General features: G+C 46.3%; 1 protein-coding gene across 1 annotated transcript; it reads left to right on the top strand.

Moving 5' to 3' along the window:
* The first annotated feature begins 7,374 nt into the window (after positions 1–7,374).
* On the top strand, positions 7,375–19,369 carry LOC101670220 (keratin, type II cytoskeletal 73). The gene is made up of 9 exons (XM_004774679.2): positions 7,375–7,859; positions 9,415–9,629; positions 10,439–10,499; positions 11,140–11,235; positions 12,029–12,193; positions 14,780–14,905; positions 15,297–15,517; positions 17,703–17,737; positions 18,517–19,369. The coding sequence occupies exons 1-9, from the start codon at positions 7,413–7,415 to the stop codon at positions 18,771–18,773; spliced, it is 1,623 nt and encodes a 540-aa protein (XP_004774736.1). The 5' UTR covers positions 7,375–7,412; the 3' UTR covers positions 18,774–19,369.
* The last annotated feature ends 2,095 nt before the right edge of the window (positions 19,370–21,464 follow it).

Here is a 21,464-nt window from a genome sequence, read left to right on the forward strand (position 1 = left end):
TGTCATTACTGCCTAATTAAAGGATAATAGTCTTGTTATCATTCTCATTATAAGAATTATTTTCAGTTAATAGTTAGCGGATGTGAAGTGGGAAGCAGCAGCCTGGGGGCTCAGGTCACAAGGGCAACTCCGCTACTTTGTCTCCTGCTTCCCTCAGAAAGTAGTTCCCAGCATAACACCCCATGGAGTCCAGCTGTGTGAGATTGGGAGGATGGTCTTATCCCTTCCCTGTCGTGAGCACTGTTGGGAAGTGCTGAAAGAGGGAGCATGGCCAGCCAGGGAGACAATGGGCATAAATTCTCATCTGAGCAAACACTGGGTTTCTAGAGAGGCATTCATTCATTTGACAGTTATTTATTGAGTATTTCCTATGTGCTAGATTCTGTCCTTGACACTAATACAAAAAGATGACCAATACCTATGTCTACTGGGAAGAAAGATGAGAGAATGTGCAGAGTACAGGATATAAGTGTTGTCTAGGGGAAGTGCCTATCTGGAGCAAGGGGTCAGACTAGCAGGATGGGGGAAAACTTCCTTGATGAGGAGCCCTCAAGCTGAACCTTGAAACCTAAACATTGAGGAGGAGTCAGCCAGTGGGGGCGGGATAGAAGTTCTATCTCCTGGTGATGGGAGCAGTGCTTGGCACTCAGAAGGTAATCAACAAATATTTGTTGAAGGACTGAAAAAGAGCTTGACAAGAGTTTGGCTCTTCAGGCTTTTCCAGAAGTGCAGTCTGGTGATGCTGAGAGAGAGGTGTGACAGCCCAGGTTGATGAAGACCTTTCTGGGCAGAGTGACTAATTTGTTCTGTTTTCCCAGCACATTCCTACTTTTAAGACTGAGCATCCCATGTTTGAGAACCCACTTGGTCCCAGGAAACCGGGATGGTTGGTCGTCCTGCCGCTTTGTTACCTCAAGCAGTTTGGACTCCATCCCAATGTGTTTAACAGTAGAGTGATGCAGGGGCAAGAGTGTTTATTGAGCAGAGTGTGCCTGAGCCTGCCAGTTGTCCCCCAATATCCTTTCTGTTCTTCAACAGAAATAGAAATTAACAGATGAGCACACCACCACCCAGCTCTGGGCAACATTTTCAAGTCTCCTTTACAAATAACTGCGACTATGAAACAAAATTATGGACAGTGGAATGTGAGTTGAAATCATACCATGCTCCAGACTGTGCCCTTAAAAGGCAGAGCCCCTAAGAGTGGGTTCAGTCTCCCAAGAGAAAAATGTGAGGAAGTTTAAGAAACTCTAAATTCAGGCCCTCTGCCCAAACCTTTTGAATAAGAACTGCAGGGTTGAGTTTTAAAAAAATATTTCAGGCAGTAGTGGTTAAGAGCATGGGCTCTACAGTGGGCTGCCTGACTTCCATTCCCAGTTTGCAGCTGTGTGGTCTTATCTAGGTAACTTAACCTCTCTGTGCCTCGGTTTCTCTAAAAAGTTATCTGTAAAAAGTGTCTGTTGATCTTGCAACATTTATCTAACACTTAATATGTGCCTGGTACTGCTCTGAGCACATTAACATGAAAAGAATATTTATTGTTTTTGTTGGGTATTTCATAAATGTCAATTAGATCCTGTTGGGTGAGAGTGTCAGTGAGATCTTTTATATCCTTAATGATTTTCTTTCTAGTGATTTTACCAATTATTGAGGGAGGAATAGTGAAGTCTCTAACTTTAATTGTGGATTTATCTATTTCTTCTTTTGATTCTCTCATCTTTTGCTTCACATATTTTGCAGCTCTTCCATTTGGCATATACACATTAGCATTGTTATGTCTTCTTGGTGGATTGACCCTTTTACATTTTACAATATAATGCCTCTGTTTCATATTTTTTCCCTTTGCTCTGAAGGCTACTTTATCTGATGTTAATATAGCCACTCCTATTTTCTTTTGATTAATATTTGCATGATATTATCTTTTTCTAAGCTTTTACTCTTAGCTTGTATATATTGTTATATTTGTGGTGAGTTTCTCTTCTTTTTTTGGTAGGTAGTATATAGTTGGCTAATGTTTTTGAGCCTTGATGATCTTTGTCTTTTAACTGATGTATTTAGACTATATTTAATGTAATTATTAATATGTTAAGGCTTAAGTCTGTCATTTTATTTTTTTGTTTCTATACGTTCTCTATTTCTTGTTTCTTTTTGTTTTCCTGCCTTCCTGTGGTTGCTTGAACATTTTTAAGAGCCTATTTTGATATATTTATAGTGTCTTTGTATACTATTTTTAGCGGTTGCAGGGGGTATGACACATACAGAGCTCACAACGGTTTACTGCTGTCACCATTTGACTAGTGCAAGTGAAGAAACCCTAACTCTACATCCCTTTACCCCCCTCCTTCATAATATAATTTCTTAAATATTTCCTCTAGATACATTTAGGACCACCCAGTGTTATAGTTTTTGTTTGAACAATTAAATATCATTTAGAAAATTCAGGAGGAGAGGGAAAGTCTATTGAATTTACCCATATTTTTTTATCATCATGTTCTTTCCTTCTTCCCAATGTTTCAAGATTACTTCTTTTATCATATACTTTCTGTTTAGAGAACTTCTTCTTGCCATTCTTTTAGGGTAGGTCTGCTGGCAACAAATCCTTCTAGTTTTCATTCATCTGTGTTAGGGTTTCCCCTTCATTCCAGAAGGATATTTTTGCTGGGTATAGGAAACTATGTTGACAGTTTTTTGTTTTCAATCACTTGAGAAATACTGTGCCAGTCCATTCTAACTTCTGTGGTTTCTAATGAGACTTTGGCTTTCCTTTGAAATACTTTCCTTTATAGGTAGGGTATTGTTTCTCTTTTGCTGTTTTCACAATTTTAATTCATAATTTTCAGAATTCTGACTAGGCTCTATCTCAGTGTGGATTTTTTGGGATTTATTCTCTTTACATTTGTCTGCTTCTTGAATCTTTAGATTTATGTTTTTTGGGGAATTTTCAGTTCTTATTTCTTTGAGTACTTTTTCATTCAGTCCTCTTTCTTCTCTCAAGAAACTTTAATAACATGAATACAAGCTCTTTTGTTATAGTCCCACAGGTCCCTGATGCTCAGGTCTGGTCTGGTCTTGTCTTTCCCTTTTTTTCTTTTCTTTTCTCTCTCTCTTTCTTTCTTCCTTCCTTCCTTTCTCTTCTACCTTCCTTTCTTTCCTCTCTCCTTCCCTTCCTCTCCTCAATCCCTCCTCCTCCCCCTTCTTCTTTACTCCCTCCTCCCTCCTTTTCTCTCTCCCTCCCTCTCTTTCTTCTTTCTTTCTTTCTTTTTCTTATCTATTTTTTCTCTTTGCTGCTCAGGCTGGGTAATTTCTGTTGTTCTATCTTATAGTTCAGAGTCTTTTTTTTTTTTAAAGATTTTATTTATTTGACAGAGAGAGAGAGAGAGAGATCACAAGTAGGCAGAGAGGCAGGCAGAGAGAGAGGGGGAAGCAGGCTCCCCGCTGAGCAGAGAGCCTGATGTGGGGCTCTATTCCAGGACCCAGAGATCATGACTGAGCCAAAGGCAGAGGCTCAACCCTTTGAGCCACCTAGGTGCTCCTAATTCAGAGTCTTTTATCTGGCACCTTTCTTCTGCTATTAACCTCATCCTTTGAGTTTTTTTTTAACTTTGATTATTGTATTTATCAATTTTTAAACTTCCACTTGGTTTTTGATATTTTATTTATTTATTTATTTATTTTGTAAAGATTTTATTTATTTGACAGAGAGAGATCACAAGTAGGCAGAGAGGCAGGCAGAGAGAGAGAGAGGATGAAGCAGGCTCCGTGCTGAGCAGAGAGCCCGATGCGGGAGTCGATCCCAGGACCCCGAGATCATGACTGAGCGGAAGGCAGCGGCTCAACCCACTGAGCCACCCAGGCGCCCTTTTATTTATTTTTTGAGATTTCTATTTTTCCATCTGCTTTACATGCTCTTAATTGCTACCAAAGCATTTTTATGATGACTGCTTCAAAATATTCATCATAGGATTCTCGGGTGGTTGTCAGTTCAGCATCTGCCTTTGGCTCAGGTCATGATCCCAGAGTCCTGGGATCGAGCCCCGTGTCAGGCTCCCTGCTCAGTAGGAAGTCTGCTTCTCTCTCTCCCTGCCTCTTCCCCTCCCCCTGCTCATGCTCTCTCTCTCTCATTCTCTCTCTTAAATAAATAAATAAATAAATAAAATCTTTTAAAAATATTCATCAGATAATTCTAACATCTTTGTCATCTTAGTGTTAGTATCTATTGTCTTTTTTTCATTCAGTTTGAGATATTCCTTGTTCTTGATATGATAAGTGATTTTTGATCAAAACCTGGACATTTGGGGTATTATGTTATAAGACCCTGGATCTTTTTTATGTCTTCTGTTTTAGCTGTCTTCTTCTGACATTGCTCCAGCAGGGCAAAGAACTGGGTACCACCCTATTACTGCCAGTAAGAGCTGGCAGTCAGAGCTCCCCATGGTGTCCACCATGTTGGATGGATCTGGGACAATTGCCTGGTGGGGGATGAAAGTCCCAGCTTCTGCCTTGGCCTTCCCTGGAATCACCCAGGGTGCCTCATTATAGTCTGGTGAGTCTAGCCCTCCTTCTCAACTTTTACTTGAGTAGGTGGGGATGGGACCTCAGTGCTTTTTGTAGTGCTTGGCTAGAGTAGAGTAGTTGCTTTCTATACCTTTTCCTTTCTAGGCTTTCCCATTCCTGGATATTTGGCTAAAAAGCTTAGACTTTTGTAAGGCTTCTGGAAAATCTGTACCCTTCCAGGCTATTGCTTTCTTTTGCTCCAAGTCTGGGATATATGAAACAAGAAACCCAAGAAACTCACTACCAAGTCGTTTCTTGGCTCCCAAGATCCCTATCCAGTGTGACATTTTTTCTCTCCCTTTCAGAATCTTCTTATGTTTGTTTTATACATAATTCCTGGGTTCTTAGTTGCAGTAAATAGAAGAATAGTGTTCATGCTATTTCTTCTGCTAAAGCGGTGTCAGAAGAAGGGGAAAGTATGTCCACTCCATTTTCCTGGACAGAAAATACTAAATATCCTTTTACAACATGATTTTATTGCCTCTGGGGAAGATGTGAGGTTGATTTCCTGCTCTTGTGTCCTGAACCCATCAGAGATGCCTGCTTAGAGGCCTGAGCAAAGGCTAATGGCAGCACTGGCCTTCTATGGGAGACGGAGGTGACTTAGCAACTGGGTGAAGATCAGATAAGGATTCAGCTGGCATTGGGTTTCCCCTGGCAATAGCAGTGTCAGGATGTGAACTATAAGAGGACCACATAGTGGAATTCTTAAAGATGTTAACTATAAGAGGACCACAAAATGGAATTCTTAAAGACAGATGTCAAGGGTCTTGTCCTTAGAGGGAATGATTTCAAGGGACATGTCCCTCCATGATTTCCTGAGAGTCCATCTCTCCTGTGGTTCTGGACAGTGAACAGGGAGGATAAGGGTGGGTTTTATCCTTAGGAACCTTTCTGGCTATTGGGGAAGATTAGCCCAAACCTGGAATACACAAGGAAACATTGAATTAGAGCAAAAAATAGGTACACTTAGAGCAGGCTGGCCAGAGAAGAGAGTTGGATTGAGATGCAGACCAGAGAAATTTCCCTGGGTACCCATATGGCAGGTTCACAAAGAAGAAAGGCCAGGGCGGGAGATGGGTAGTGAAGGCTATGTAGAACGGGGGCTGGTTGGGCATTAGTATTCACACAACCATACTGCAGAGTTGATGTTCGCAGTGTGACCACTGGCTGTCAGCCCTTAGGGAGTGATCTCAAGGCCTGTGACAGCAGTTTGAAGTTTTGCCGAGACATGGGTCTGAATCATGTCTGCTTTGATACTGGTGTGCTGAAAGGAGTCAATTATGGAGCAATTCTGGCTGGAACACTCTATATCCTCATCACAGCACAGCATTGTTGGTCTTCATTCATCATGCCTATGAAGAAATTAAAAAGGGCTAAAACCTTTGTGCCCAGTGAAAAAAAATGGAAAAGATTGCTAAGTGCTGTTGCTGGTGGTAGCAAAATTGAGACCATCTAAGGAAATGATTCTTCTTAATAATTTGGCAGTTGCTTGGTTCTACAGTAGAGGCAAAATACTGGTGTATTATATTACCCGATACAGAATAGGGGAATAATCTCTGGACAGAAATAGAAAAGTGGGATTGGCAAACTTCATTCAAGCACTCTGGTGAAATAATTGCATTTTTATGAAGGATATTATATACTATGTATATATTTGGGATTTGAGAACTGTGAAATACTTGGGTCAAATACTTTGGTGTTGCCAAGACTCTAATAAAATTCAAGTGTCTGTTCTCCCTCCTAGATTGTGAGCTAGGCTTCTGTATTATTAATTTATGACCCCAGATCCTAACACAGTGCCTGGGACAGAGTCAACTCTTAACAGAAGACTGTTAAGTGAAGGATGGATGAAGAAATGGGTAGGTCAGTGGACAGGTGGGTGGATAGATGGACAAATACAGCCTTCACAGTCTGTATGTAGGGTCAGAAGGCCAGCCCAGAGAACCTCAAAGCTGGGGCCTATGTTTTGTTGGTTTTTTGCATCCTCTGGGATTCATACCAAAAAAATGGGCTAATAAGCTAATTAAAAAAAAAGAAGGGCTAATAAATGTTTGCTGTCCTCAACTAACTGAGTCTCTGTTTTCCCATTTGTGAAATGTGGATTATCATATGCCTCCCAGGCTGACTGAGTGGATCAAGCGAGCTTCAGTACTCAAGGAGCTCTTTTAATGCTGTGAAGTGCTGTACTACTGTCAGCTATCGTGAATGGTGGCAATGCTATTATTTCAAGGTCAAGTGTGGGGTGGTGGGAGAGCACGGGAACAAAGAAGCTGGTGTGTGCAGGGCAGTCTGGCTTCACAGGGAAGCAGAAGACTTGCCTGGAAGGCCACAGCAGAGGCCCTGGATTCCTGTCTCCAAGAGCCCTGGGAAGCCTGGCCACAGAGTCTTTTCGTAACCACATAAAAGCAGTTCAGTCAGGGTCCCTGATCTGATCCTGGTATAGTTGTGAGATCTCTCACAGGTGAGGCTATCAATTAAAGGTCTTCCTCTGCACCCCTGCAATCCAGCCTCCCCCCTCCCTGAGGAAGGGCAATTGAGGCTGTGACAAACCTCTCAACCAAGATCTTTCTAGGGATAATTTGGTCAGGCCAATTATCCCATGTTAATTAGATAAGACTCAAATTATATGAGCAAGCCTTGCAAGCCTAGCACTTTGGGGGTTTTCAAGTTATTTACCTGGTGTCTCTGATTTTCCTGGGAGAAAATGATTTTTTGCTCCCAGGCAAACTAAACCCACAAATTAGGGCAGTGGCTTCCTCCTGAGCCCTATAAATGGGGAGCCCGAGATTGTAGGCTGGCGAATTGCATCTCAGCTAAGGATTAGCACTTTATTCCATCTCTCTGGCCTTCTCAGCATGAACCGCCAATTCACCTACAAGTCGGGAGTTGCTACCAAAGGGGGCTTCAGTGGCTGCTCAGCAGTGCTCTCAGGGGGCAGCTCATCCTCCTACCGGGCAGGGGGCAAAGGATTCAGTGGGGGCTTTGGAAGCCGGAGCCTCTACAGCCTGGGGGGAACCCGGAGCATCTCCCTCAACATGGCCAGTGGCAGTGGGCGGGCAGGAGGCTATGGGTTTGGTCGAGGCCGGGCCAGTGGCTTTGCTGGCAGCATGTTTGGAAGTGTGGCCCTGGGACCCGTGTGTCCATCTGTGTGCCCTCCAGGGGGCATCCACCAGGTCACCATCAACAAGAACCTCCTGGCCCCCCTCAACGTGGAGCTGGACCCGGAGATCCAGAAAGTGCGCACCCAGGAGCGGGAGCAGATCAAGGCTCTGAACAATAAATTTGCCTCCTTCATCGACAAGGTGGGACTTTTTGGAGCAAGCCAAGCATAGAACCCCTTCCTTCCTCTACTTTCACTGCCCTCAGGGGCTCCCTGTCTGAAGGAGAGGAAGGCAGGACACTCCCCAGGATGCAGACATGGTGAGGACAGAGCAGGGAAGAACTGGACAAACCTGAAATCAGTGCTGAGGGGCTGGTGGTGGTAGGGATTGGTCAGAGGGGCAGGAGGAGACAAGGAGTTTGATTTGGGAAGGTTTCCAGGAGGCAGGAGAAGTGGCCTCAAAGTTGAAAGTTGGAGAGTAACAGTTTAAGAAACTAGGAAGCTGGACAATGGAGAACTCCATGGCAGCCTAAGATATCTATAAAGTCATGGGACTCAGTTTCTCCTCTCATGAGACCCAGACCAGCTCCCAGACCAACCAGATTCTGGTTGAAAGACAGACTCATAGCTTATAATATTCCCAGTGTACAAGGTGAGGCAGATGGGGATCAGTGATGTACTAGAGCTGTGGTCCTGTAAAGTGCTCCCCAAACCAGCAGCATTAGGATTGCCTGGGCACGTGTAGAATGCACATTCTCAGGCCTTGTCTCATACCTACTGAATCATGAGCTCTCCAGTGAGACCAGGAGCCCCCAGGTGATGCTAATGCCCACTTGAGCTTGAGAACCCCTGAGGATCAACGGGGTAACAAGGCCATGGGAAACAGAGACTTCCTGAGCACAGGGGAGCAGGGGAAGCTCAGTGGGGTGACAGTGAGTAGGGTGGCAGAGCATGAATAAGAAAGAGTTCACTGGTTGGAGGTGGGGAAAGGAAGCCTAGGGAGAGGGAGCCACCCCACATAGCATGGTAGGCTTGTCAGGAGCATGAGGAGAATTTGGCTTTGTGAGAGTCAGGTGAATGGTGAAGGAGGAGAAGGAAGGGGTGGGCACATTGTGAAGAGCACAGGGAGGAATTTGGATTCGGTCCTGCAGATGATAGAAAACCACCAGGGCATTTTGAGCAAGGGAATTGTATGGCCTTTGCAGGCTACAACTTGAGAATGCTGGTTCTTTCCCTGGAGAAATGCTCTGAGATCAGAGAGTTGGACATGAAAGCAGTGTAGGAAGGCCCAAGACCCTCAGTCAACTGAGTACCTGCCTCTGACTGGGCTGGGAGATACTATGATGGAGGAGACGAAGAGAAGACAAAGCACAGGCCAGACCACCAGGCCCTGAGTAGGGGTGTTCAAGAGTGTGAAGGCCAGGACAGGCCAGCTTATGTGTCTAAGGATTTGCCTTAGAGAGGTGGCCTGGGCTGCCCGTGGATACTGGTCCAGGCGGATTTTAGACAGATGCAGAGGAGACAGCTCTGAGTAGCAGGAAATGAAGATGCGGTCCTGCCTGCTCATAGAGCTGTCCCCAGAAAGGGAACCTTGGTCAAACAAATGGCCCTGGGTCGGGGAGGGCTGTGAAGGATATTTCCTAAGGGCTGAGGGTTACCCTTTAAGCTAATGTAGCACAGGACAGCACAGCCAATGTCCAGGAAAGGAAACCACACAGCCTCCCTACTGAACGAGTACCTGTTGATTTGGGTCCCAGGTGCGGTTCCTGGAGCAGCAGAACCAGGTGCTGGAGACCAAGTGGGAGCTGCTGCAGCAGCTGGACCTGAACAACTGCAAGAACAACCTGGAGCCCATCCTCGAGGGCTACATCAGCAACCTGCGGAAGCAGCTGGAGACGCTGTCCGGGGACAGGGTGCGGCTGGACTCGGAGTTGAGGAGCATGCGGGATGTGGTGGAGGACTACAAGAGGAGGTGAGTGGGACCCTGCACCTAGGCTGACTGGCCTGCCAGAGCTGGGCTTTCCCAGCAGGCACTGGGACACTTGCCACTGACCTCAGGGTCACGGAGCTTGGATGAGAGTGGCCCATCCTGAGTTCCCCTATCCAGGCAAGATGAGGCCGTCTCTAGGTGGCTGGGCAATCTGGAGAGTGGAGAGTCGGCCTCTCAGGCAGTGAGAGGACTTCATGGCAAGTGGTCATCTCCTTGGCATGCTCCCTCCTGCTCCCCACTGGAGAGAGCCTCCCAGCTCCTAAGCTTGCTCAGTGGGTTCCCAAGTTCCAAGAACCACCTCCCACTGCCTCAACCCAGCAGGGCAGGGAGTTGAAGTTCCTCTAATCTCTTTCAAGTTGTGGACATTTGGGCCATGTTCCCTCTTCCTGTTCCAGGGGATAGTTCTGGCTTCCTTAAGACTCATGCTTTGAGATGGGGTGAAGTTATTAACAGGGGTTGCAGGCAGCTGGAGTGACATAGGAATCACAGCTAAAAGAGACACCAGGATGTTCTTGTGATTTGGAAATTTAATGGGAAGAGGAAGGACCTACTTACTCTCCAGGTATCAGGGGAAATCCAGACCCCAAATTATCTGGTCCCTGGCCTGGGAGGGAATTGCTTGAAAACCCTGTCTGTAGCACCAGCTAAGAAGTCCTAATGAGTTGGACAGGTTTGCAAAGATATGGAACAATACCTGCTATATGGGACATAGTGTGGGCAACTAGTTTTCTGCTTTCATGATGAGGACACACACGCACCCTGCCTTGCTCACCACAATGCTTTTCCTGAAGGTACGAGGAGGAAATTAACAAGCGCACAACTGCCGAGAATGAATTTGTGGTGCTCAAGAAGGTGAGGAGGGGGTGCATATTTGTCGTAACCTAGGCGGTGGAGTATGGAGGGCAGGGGAGATAACAGAGGTGAGGCTGAGGTCTGTGCTCCTTGTAGAATGACCTCAAACAGAAGAGCCAGAGGAGGATGGAGGGATGTACTGCTTGGGACATCTTGGGACCCTTTGATGTTAACCTAGAATATATCAGCTTGTCTGCTTTTTATATTTGGTGTGAGTGGGCAGGAGCCCAGATGTGGATAGTCAATGCCCAGGTTGTGTCCACTTTGGCTTGGGAAACAGGACATGCTTTGAGAAGAGCTGAGGTTTACCTTCCAACTCTGCCTGTCTCTGGCAAAGCACCGTGGCTGTCCTGGGCTCTGACTGCTGAATGACCCCTGCGTGGGAGAGAGCACTCTCTCATAAACCCTCTCTTTGAGAAATAGAGCAATAACAAGTTTCCATTTTGGACGGGGCACAGAGGAGTTCCAGAGACTTGCAGTGAGTCTTAGGTGGAAGTCCTGTTCCTGCCTTCTGGGTCTTGACTCCATTCCCTGAGGGCAGCTTGCTAATCTCAGTGTTGGTGCTCAGATGCCAGTTCCTGGGAGAGCCTTGTCTGGGCTTCGAGAATGGCAATGTCAGGGCATCTCTGGATTCCTTTAGGATGTGGATGCAGCTTACATGAGCAAGGTGGAACTGCAGGCCAAGGTGGATGCTCTGGATGGAGAAATCAAGTTCTTCAAATGCCTGTATGAAGGGGTAAGTTTCCATCCCCCAGTCCTACCCCCAGATCTGTCTTCAAATGCCTGTGTGAAGGTGTAATGCTCCACCCAGTTCTATTCCCAGCTGTGTCTTCTGAAAGGATGGATATGTGAATGAATGAGTGGTTGGTTATTCATTCCTTAGTAACTTTAAGAGCCCAGGGGATCTCCAGCATTTGGATGCCGGGGGCCATGTTGACCAAAGGAAAGCATGACTTCTATCTCAGTGCTCCCAAATGATGTGTGCCATCAGTCCTAGCCTGGCCTCCAGATGTCCTAGTCTCATTTCCTTCAGGAAGCCATGGGTCCTTACAGGGTTCCCACTGGTTTTCGCAAGGATAGTCTCATTTCTGCCTGTCTTCTCCCTTAACCTTGGGTGTCTCCCTGGGTCTTGAGAAGGAATCTCCAGAGACAGAGGTAGGGAGTCTTCACACCCTTTCTACTGCCTCTGACCATCTGGCTTCAAGCCCAAACCTGTTGGCCAAGCATATATGGGCTTCTGTGTCCTTAATGTCTCTTGTGTTGTGGCCAGGTTGTCTCCCCACTATTTCCTATACTCCTGACTTGTCTCAAATGACAAACATATAGGCTGTTTTCTTTCTTCCTGAGCTGCTTCAAACTCATTCAACAGTTTTCAGATGTGGTATTGAGACATCAATGGGGGGTTTGGTGGAATGTATCTTGCATCTATTTAGGAGGGCCTAAGAGATCTCCTGCTAGGAAAGGGCTATCACCTTGGCACCTTCCTCTGCACACAAAAGGCATTTCATATTTCCTTCTTTCCCATGTAGGAGATTGCTCAGATACAGTCCCACATCAGCGACACATCTGTCATCCTGTCCATGGACAATAACCGGAACCTAGACCTGGACAGCATCATTGCTGAGGTCCGTGCTCAGTATGAGGAGATTGCCCTGAAGAGCAAGGCTGAGGCTGAGGCACTGTACCAGACCAAGGTGGGCTGCACACCTCCCTGGAGTCCATGGCCCACCATCTCCCACACATTTGCTGGGAGCACAGAACTGTCCTGGGTGCTGGGGGGAACCCAAAAGGCGGAGAAGATGAAGCTCTTAGACTGATCTACTTAGACTGGGACAGCCATGGGAAGACATCTACAGCCAAGCACAAATGAATGTGGCACAGACAGAGTCCGGGATGTTGAGCAGACAAAGGTTAGGGGACCAGGTGGGGCAGGTCAGGACTGACTTCCTGGAGGCAGAGGGTTTTGAACTGAGTCTGAGAGGGAGCAAAACATAGGTAGTTAGCATCTCAACTCCCTCATTAATTACAATAAATTAGGGGGTCTCTTGAGTGTGATCTGAGATCAGGTAATTCCTACCTTTCATTCAAGTCCAACTGAAAGGATAAAGGGGGAGTATGAGTCCCTTAGATCTTAACTCCTCTAATGGGTTGTGGGTGGGGAAATAATTCTTTAGATAATTTGGTTTCTCAGATCAAGATGACAGCTTCCTAATTGTTCCATGCTGCTTATCGAGTTCCTTCTCAGGGGAGATTCACACACTTGAGGACTTATCTTGTCCCTCCCCCTGCCTCCTTGACACTGTAAGGACAGAAGGATGTGGCCAGCAGGGCTGAGAGGAAGGGAGGCTTTCAAGGCCCAGGCAACCACAACTTTAATCCTTGATAAAAGTTCAAAGGGATTGGGAGGGAGACAAACCATAAGTGACTCTTAATCTTACAAAACAAACTGAGGGTTGCCGGGGGGAGGGGGTTTGGGAGAAGGGGGTGGGATTATGGACATTGGGGAGGGTATGTGATTTGGTGTGTGCTGTGAAGTGTGTAAACCTGGTGATTCACAGACCTGTACCCCTGGGGATAAAAATATATGTTTATAAAAAATTAAAAAAAAAAAATGTAAAAAAAAAAAAAAAAAAAAAAAAAAGTTCAAACTCAAGACTCTAGTTCCTCACATCCCTTCATGTGACTGCTGTAAGCCAGTGTCTGGGATGGCCATGTGGCCATGTGGCCCAGCCATTCTGGATTTTCAGTGGTCAGTGCCTAACCCCAGGTTCCTTCCAGAGGAGTCAGGCCGGTCTGCACAGACATGATTTTTGGGTCACTTGCTATTTGGGGTTACCAAATAGCAAGTGACACTGGCACTTCTTCATTTGCGGGTAAGCATTTAAGGACCAGAGTTTCATTAGTGTAGTTCTAACAATAGAATTATGAGGTCTTATTATTATTGTTTCCCTCTCAAAATGAAGAAACCAGGGTTCATGTGGTGTCAGTAACCTGCCAAGCTCACTTAGCTGGTAAGTGATGGAACTGGATTGAATCTAGATGACTGACTGCTAATTCCACAGTGTTTGGACAAAAGATCAGGACATGACTCTGGTAAGAAGTGTTTATAGTGAGGATTTGGGGTAGGCTAGGAGCGGAACAGAGAAGGATGCTCACCTGTTGGCTTCAAAAGGATACTGCTTTGAACTGGGGAAGTTAGTGCCTCCCTCTCTGTCGGTGTGTAGGGGGAGCCATCCTGCTCACACAGTATTGCAGAAAAGCAGGAAAAGACCACTTGTTTTGCCCCAGTGTTTATCATCCCAAGATTAGCACCAAAGATAAAACATAGGATCATAGTGAGAATCCCCCCTGCCTTGTAGGGGACCTGGAACCTTTAAGAGGAATCCTGAACCTAGGACCTTGTTAGGGTCAGATATGACAACCCCCAAGGCCAAGTACCAGGAGCAGAGAGAAACAGTGCACAGCCACCAGAGTTCTGAATTTTTCCTCATGACCGGAAAGACTTCCAGTAGCCTGGGACCCAGCTGAGCTACGAAGAGGAAGAAGTCACAGAGAAAACAGGTCCCTGCCATCCAGTCATGCTAAATTTGACAGGGAAAACACAGAAAGTTGTGCTTGTAGTACAGTGTGGTAAGATCTATGGACTGGAGTGCCAGGAGTTATGGAAATAGAAGGACACCCAACTGGGAAATCAAAGAAGGCCTCCTGGAAGAAGTGACTCTGCCCTGGCTGAGTTGGAAATAGCTAAGGAAAAGATGAAAATGGATGAGAAAGGGTTTTCCAGGTGGAAGTAGTGGCTCATGCAAAGACTCAGAGACTTGAGAGCACAGGGGACATTTAGGGAACATGGAACTGTTGGCACAGGTGTACAGACAAGTAGATGAAGGGCAAGAGCAATGAGAAAGGAGTCTGGAGAGACTGGTGGATGACAAACCTGAGAACACCTTGATGCCGTGCTCATAGTTTAAATTTGACCTTGACTTTGAAGGGCTGTGTGTAGAGGAGCATCATAGTTGGAGTTGAGTGTTTTAAAGTTGCAGTGCAGAGAGTAGAGGCTTTCAAGAGTTCTTATGGCCAAATCTAACCATCAGTGAGGTGACTGTGCTTAAGGCAAACATATATTCAATGAGTGGATGGTTGAGTGAGAGGCTGTTGGTAGGCCTGGTGAGATTGAGGTCCCCCATCCACCCCTCACACCCTGAAGACAAAAGCACAGTCTGCCAGGCTGAGCTCAGCCAGGCCCTGAGTTGAGGTCTCTACTTTGCTCCCTGTCCCCCTAGTTCCAGGAGCTTCAGCTAGTGGCCGGCCGGCATGGGGATGACCTCAAACACACCAAGAATGAGATCTCTGAACTGACTCGACTTATCCAAAGACTGCGCTCGGAGATTGAGAGTGTGAAGAAGCAGGTGAAGGGGCTTTGGCGGGTCCTGGCTTATCTCCCAAGGGAGGAGTGAACTGCTTATCACACGTAACTGCACTGGGCCTCTCTCCTGCTCTTGGTTCTCCATCTCAGAACCTGGTTTCTCAGATGGACCCCCTGGTCTCATCCCCAACACTTAACCTCCCATCTGAGTCTGGAACAATTGGAAGGGTCTTTTCAGAAAGCCTGCTAGCAGAGAGTAACAATCCTCTCTGACCCACGTTGGCAGGACTTCTTCACCATGAATGTGGCTTTGCTTTAGGAAGTGGGGTCAGATAGAGGAAGGTCTGACCACAGTCAGCTCATTTGGGTGAGGGGTCAGGGGAGGCCCAGAGAGCCCTAGAATTCATGGGAAGATACTACCTCCTGACCCTCAGTGTGCCAACCTGGAGACGGCCATCGCTGATGCCGAGCAGAGGGGCGACTGTGCCCTGAAGGACGCCCGGGCCAAGCTGGACGAGCTGGAGGCCGCCCTGCACCAGGCCAAGGAGGAGCTGGCCCGGATGCTGCGCGAGTACCAGGAGCTCATGAGCACGAAGCTGGCCCTGGACGTGGAGATCGCCACCTACCGCAAGCTGTTGGAGGGCGAGGAGTGCAGGTGGGTGGTGGGAGGGCTCTTAGAATGTTGGGGGTGGAAGAACTTTTGGAATCTCCCGACTCAGTTTCCCAGAGTGTGGGAGAAGTTGCTGGAGGGCCTGGAGACACTTCTCACGTCAACCCCAAGCAGCTTGAAACAGCAGCAGTCAGTGAATGAGATGGTGATGTCCTTTTCATTTCTCCTATGACTTTCCAGAGTAGGACGGGAGAAAGTCTCAGTGTGGTGCTGTTGCTGTTGTGTCCTGACCATTGCAAATATCCCTATTAATAAAGAGACAGTAGATCTCAGGTTCAGAGCCTCTGGCAGACAATAATATCTAGCCAAAAAATTTTAAATTAGTTTCTTTTCATTATATATATTTTTAAATTTATTTATTTTTTTCAGCGTAACAGTATTCATTGTTTTTACACCATACCCAGTGCTCCATGCAATACGTACCCTCTCTAATACCCACCACCTGGTTCCCCCAACCTCCCACCCCCCATCCCTTCAAAACCCTCAGATTGTTTTTCAGAGTCCATAGTCTCTCATGATTCACTTCCCCTTCCAATTTCCCTCAACTCCCTTCTCCTCTCCATCTCTCCTTGTCCTCCATGCTATTTGTTATGCTCCACAAATAAGTGAAACCATATAATAATTGACTCTCTCTGCTTGACTTATTTCACTCAGCATAATCTCTTCCAGTCCTGTCCATGTTGCTACAAAAGTTAGCTATTCATCCTTTCTGATGGAGGCATAATACTCCATAGTGTTTATGGACCACATCGTCCTTATCCATTCATCCGTTGAAGGGCATCTTGGTTCTTTCCACAGTTTGACGACCGTGGCCATTGCTGCTATAAACATTGGGGTACAGATGGCCCTTCTTTTCACTACATCTGTATCTTTGGGGTAAATACTCAGTAGTGCAGTTGCAGGGTCATAGGGAAGCTCTATTTTTAATTTCTTGAGGAATCTCCACACTGTTTTCCAAAGTGGCTGCACCAACTTGAATTCCCACCAACAGTGTAGGAAGGTTCCCCTTTCTTCACATCCTCTCCAACACATGTTGTTTCCTGTCTTGTTAATTTTGGCCATTCTAACTGGTGTAAGGTGGTATCTCAATGTGGTTTTAATTTGAATCTCCTTGATGGCTAGTGATGATGAACATTTTTTCATGTGTCTGATAGCCATTTGTATGTCTTCACTGGAGAAGTGTTTGTTCATATCATCTGCCCATTTTTTTTAATATGATTGTCTGTTTTGTGTGTGTTGAGTTTGAGAAGTTCTTTATAGATCCTGGATATCAGCCTTTTGTCTGTACTGTCATTTGCAAATATCTTCTCCCTTTCTGTGGGTTGCCTCTTTGTTTTGTTGACTGTTTCCTTTGCTGTGCAGAAGCTTTTGATCTTGATGAAGTCCCAAAAGTTCATCTTCGCTTTTGTTTCCTTTGCCTTTGGAGACATATCTTGAAAGAAGTTGCTGTGGATGATATTGAAGTGGTTACTGCCTATATTCTCCTCTAGGGTTCTGATGGATTCTTATCTCACGTTGAGGTCTTTTATCCATTTCGAGTTTATCTTTGTATTTATTTTTATTACCACTGTTTTTTTTCACCTTTTTTGGTCAGGTAGCATTGGCTTTTTATTTACCCTGGTGATATATAACTTCTTTTTAAGAAAAATGCATTTTTTGGTTATAAAACACAGAGCCGATGACAAGCACTAAATATATAACAGTACATGTTCAAAACAGCAGTCAGACAAGTGTATATGAAGCATTAGTGTGGGAAAACCTTGTTCTAACTGAACATCACCATATTACTGAGACTCACAGGGGAGAAGTTACGGGTCGTAAAATCAGACATTAATGTCCGATTAAAGACACTTAATGGCACTTCCGATGCCAGTATTTCCACACATGTATTTATTCCAGCACTAGCCTTGCAGGAATGAACAAATGGGATAAAGAGAAGCACAGAGGAGGGACTCCAAGGGGGGCCACAGGTTTGCATGTTGGCACATCTCTGGTGGGAAGAGTAGCCTTCTGGGTGGGGGTCACAGAGACTGCAGGTACACCGAGGCCAGCTGGCTGGCTGGAGTGGCTGCTGGAGGCTGGGCTAGGCTGCCTGCTGACTTCAAGCTGTGGTGTGGGGAGCTCGGATTCCACACACTGGAGATTCACCTACACTTTTCTCTCTGCACAGGATGTCTGGAGAATACACCAACTCTGTGAGCATCTGTGAGTATTTCACACCTCTGAGGGAATATTTGTAGCCCATCACTGAATAAGAAGTAAGCAGGTACCTACTGCCAGGCCCCCATGGAACAGCCTGGGCTCTGCCTGGTAGATCACCATGGTCACCATCGCCTTACTTGCTGAGACCTGCTGTCTCTTCCTCTATGGATCTCCCACTGCCCCCTTCCCATCATATTCCGATATTTCACAGGACCGCTTCCCCAGAAATCTCATCTGTGCTGGGATGAAATTCCCAGCCTGCCTTCTTCTGCCTTCCCACACGGGCTTTCCTACATGACAGAAGCTGTGAGCTTCCCGAGTCTACCTCCTCATTGAGAGTGGAGACCGGTGCACAGACACAGGGTTGCACCACCTGTGTTAATGCTGACTCTGTAGCTTTTAGCCTGGTCTCCTTCTAAAACAGGCCGGCAAAATCTTCCCTAACTTGGGCAATTAGGAATTTCTTTGAAAAAAATTTAGAATGTATTCTGAAGTTAAATGCAAGACCTATTGGCTTATGTGAAGCTTTGGGGGGAAGCTCTTGCTATTCCTGTTGGTCCAAAGAATGAGAAGGTGCCCAAATTGGGATCTGGGATCTGGGCTATTTTTTCCAGAGCTTGAGCCACTCAGGCATTGAGCATGTCATTAGAGTCCACAGTTGATATGAACTGTTTGCTTAAGAGGGAGACATCTATGCTAGATGCAGTTGGGAGACTGGAGGGGACTTGGGGTCAGGCCTCTTTGGGGACATACACTTATCACTCCTCTCTGCCTCCCCACAGCGGTCATCAGCAGCACCACGGCGGGGACCACAGGTGCTGGGGCCGGCTTTGGTTTCAGCGGCACTGGAAGCTACGGTTACCGGCCCAGCTCTGTCTCAGGGGGCTATGGCATGCTGCCGGGGGGCTGTGTCACTGGCAGTGGGAACTGCAGCCCTCGCGGGGAGGCCAAAACCAGGCTGGGGAGTGTAAGCGAGTTCAAGGAACCCCAGGGGAAGACCTCGGCTCTGAGCTCCCCTGCCAAGAAGACCACAAGATAAAGCAAAAGTCCATTTTCCAGCTGTCCTCCTCACCCTGTTTTTCCTCTGGACTCCCTTCTCCAGGAAACTCCTGTCTCACCTTTCTCCTGGTCTCTTTGTTTTCCTCTGCCACTGACATTTCCTCTCCTCTACATCCTACATTAGTCTTTCTCAATCTAGAATCAGGATTCTATCCCATCTTTCTGCTTCCATACTGAGAGACCCCCTAACTCAGACCCCCCTTCCTGAAGCATTGCCAACAATGACGGCTCAGACCTTGTTCTGGCGTGCATGCTTCCCCTGGAGGAAGGTTTCTCCTCAGTCGTAATCCCCTCCATGCCCTGGCTTTGGCTGTTTGGCTACAAGCTCCATGGGGTCACGAGAGTATAGGTCCACTGACAGATCCACGGGGACTGTCTCCTGTTACAGCAACACTGGCTCAGGTGAAAGACCAGGTTATAGCTTATATCTTGTGTGGCCCCTGCAGGTATGGAGATCTGGGAGTAGCCTTGAAGATTGATCCCATTCATGAAGGGATTTGTGCCCTCCATTATGAGAGTTCTTGTCCTTGTTTAGGCCTTACCTCTCTGCCTCCTGTGTCTCACCAATAAACTTAATAAAACTTATGCAGGACCAGGCTGCTTCTCTCTCCCAAGGGGATCCTCATCCCAGGCCATATCTCTTCCATATGTGGAGATCAATGGTCTGGAATCTGGGGCATAGAGGTCCGGGGTGTTCCACAGCACCCCTAAGTGTGTTTTAATATGAGGGAAAGAGATCCTTGTACGGACCATAGGGTCACAGTGGGTCTTGTGACACTCAGGATTCCTCTCCAACAGCCATCCCCAGCAGATGCACCTTTGATTCATGCTTTTCTCAGGCCAACGCTCTAGGGAGTAGGCAATCTTTAACAACATGCAGATTATGGGCAGGGAGAGAGGGACAACACTTAACAGTGGCAGAATTTAAAACTGGTCCAGAAGCAGCAGAAAGCCAGTTCTGGAAAGCCTAGGGCTCAAGTTATGGCTATTCCCTATTCTCTGGGGGAAAGACCAAAGTAGAGTCTCTTTAAAGTAATGAGCCATGTCCCCTTGGTCTTTGGTGAAGTGAATGTCTATGAGTATGAGTTGTGTTGAAACATTGACCATCACTGTGACACCCACCACCCAGCTTCCAAAACACTCTTGTGCTGAGAGACGTGTGTCAGGTTCCAAGGTCATGATGATGCTCTCAGGATGCAAAGAGCCAGGGAGAGACCAGCAGCCATTCAGGCTGGGGCTCACAGGTGCCTCTGAACAGGGTCACTGTGGATCCAGGGAGTCTTAGAGTTCAAGTCAATGGCTTTGAATTCAGGTTCAGACTCTGCAACTAACAGGGGATCAAGGGCAAAGTTCTCAAGAGTACAAGGGTTTCATTTCGAGTCTCATTTCTTTAGTTATAAAATAGACAGACTAAGCACCTGTGTATTACTCTTAGGCCAGAATGAGGTGACATAAACACATCTTATACAACTCCTGGTACAAAGTTCATACTTAATAAACGTTCAGTGGAAACAGAATCTTATCTTCAAATCCTTCTGCTTCAAAAACTTGACTAAATCTGGTCACTTAAAAGAGGTGTTTAGTGCTGGTGAAGCAATTTGCAAGCTCCAAACTTTAAGGACACCATCTCATAAACTATATGCCAGTTTATTTATTGCCCTAAGGAGAACTGGTTGAAGAATAGTCTCAGGGAATACACTCTCAGGGCCAGTAAAGAAATTGTGGTCAGCTCGAGGAATACTTGTTGAATATCTAGCATTTGTCTGGCATGTATTAATGTTGAGCATACAGAGATATATAAATCTGGTTCACTGCCCTGGATGGTGACATAACCATAAGAAATGTTAACTGTAACATGGAGAGATGCTGGCAACCAAAGAAGATACAGAGACAGCAAAGAGGAGAGTAGGAGCTCCAGGGAGGTCAGGGGAAGCAACAGGTGCAGAGTCATTAGATGATGGAGTTTACCGGCAGACAAGAGGAGGGGGTGGGCATTGTGGTCAGAGGCACTAGCATGGTGAAAACGAGTCTGATTGCTGGAGTGTGAAGTTACAGGTTGGAAGAGGCCCAGCAGGTGGAGAGGGAGGGAGTAGAGGCGTCTGGGGCTGGGGAGGCAGGTAGCAGCCACATCATAGAGGTCCTTTCAATCTTTTATGGAGTGGAACCTCTTGATCTCAGCTCAGGTCTTGATCTCAGGGTCGTGAGTTCAAGCCCCAGGTTGGACTCCATGCTGGGTGTGGAGGCTACTTTAAAAAAAAAAATCTGCTATGAAGCTGGGATTTTATGTTGTAGTTTCTCGGGATCAGCCAACATCTTGGGTGTCAGAGGAACCCAGGTTTGGTCCTCCTCTGTCATTCACTAACTGTTCAACTTAGGCAAAACACTTCTGCTCCATGAGGCTCAGATTCTTTATCAGTAAAAAGTTAATAATAGAAGTTTCCACATAAACTTGTGAGATTGAAAATTAATTAAGAATTAATTTTATTAAAATTAATTAATCTGAGGGAAAGAGATCCTTGTACGGACCATAGGGTCACAGTGGGTCTGGCGACACTCAGGATTCCTCTCCAACAGCCATCCCCAGCAGATGCACCTTTGATTCATGCTTTTCTCAGGCCAATGCTCTAGGGAGTAGGCAATCTTTAACAACATGCAGATTATGGGCAGGGAG

Source organism: Mustela putorius, unplaced genomic scaffold, assembly GCF_011764305.1.
Source record: "Mustela putorius furo isolate JIRA1106 unplaced genomic scaffold, ASM1176430v1.1 tig00537227_pilon_pilon_pilon, whole genome shotgun sequence".
NCBI lineage: Eukaryota > Metazoa > Chordata > Mammalia > Carnivora > Mustelidae > Mustela > Mustela putorius.

Excerpts from the sequence above, each read along its gene's own strand:
- LOC101670220 (XM_004774679.2), top strand. The coding sequence starts at position 7,413 with ATGAACCGCCAATTCACCTACAAGTCGGGAGTTGCTACCAAAGGGGGC. Across the intron at positions 14,906-15,296 it reads TTGAGAGTGTGAAGAAGCAG|TGTGCCAACCTGGAGACGGC; the intron begins GTGAAGGGGCTT and ends CCTGACCCTCAG. Across the intron at positions 15,518-17,702 it reads TTGGAGGGCGAGGAGTGCAG|GATGTCTGGAGAATACACCA; the intron begins GTGGGTGGTGGG and ends CTCTCTGCACAG.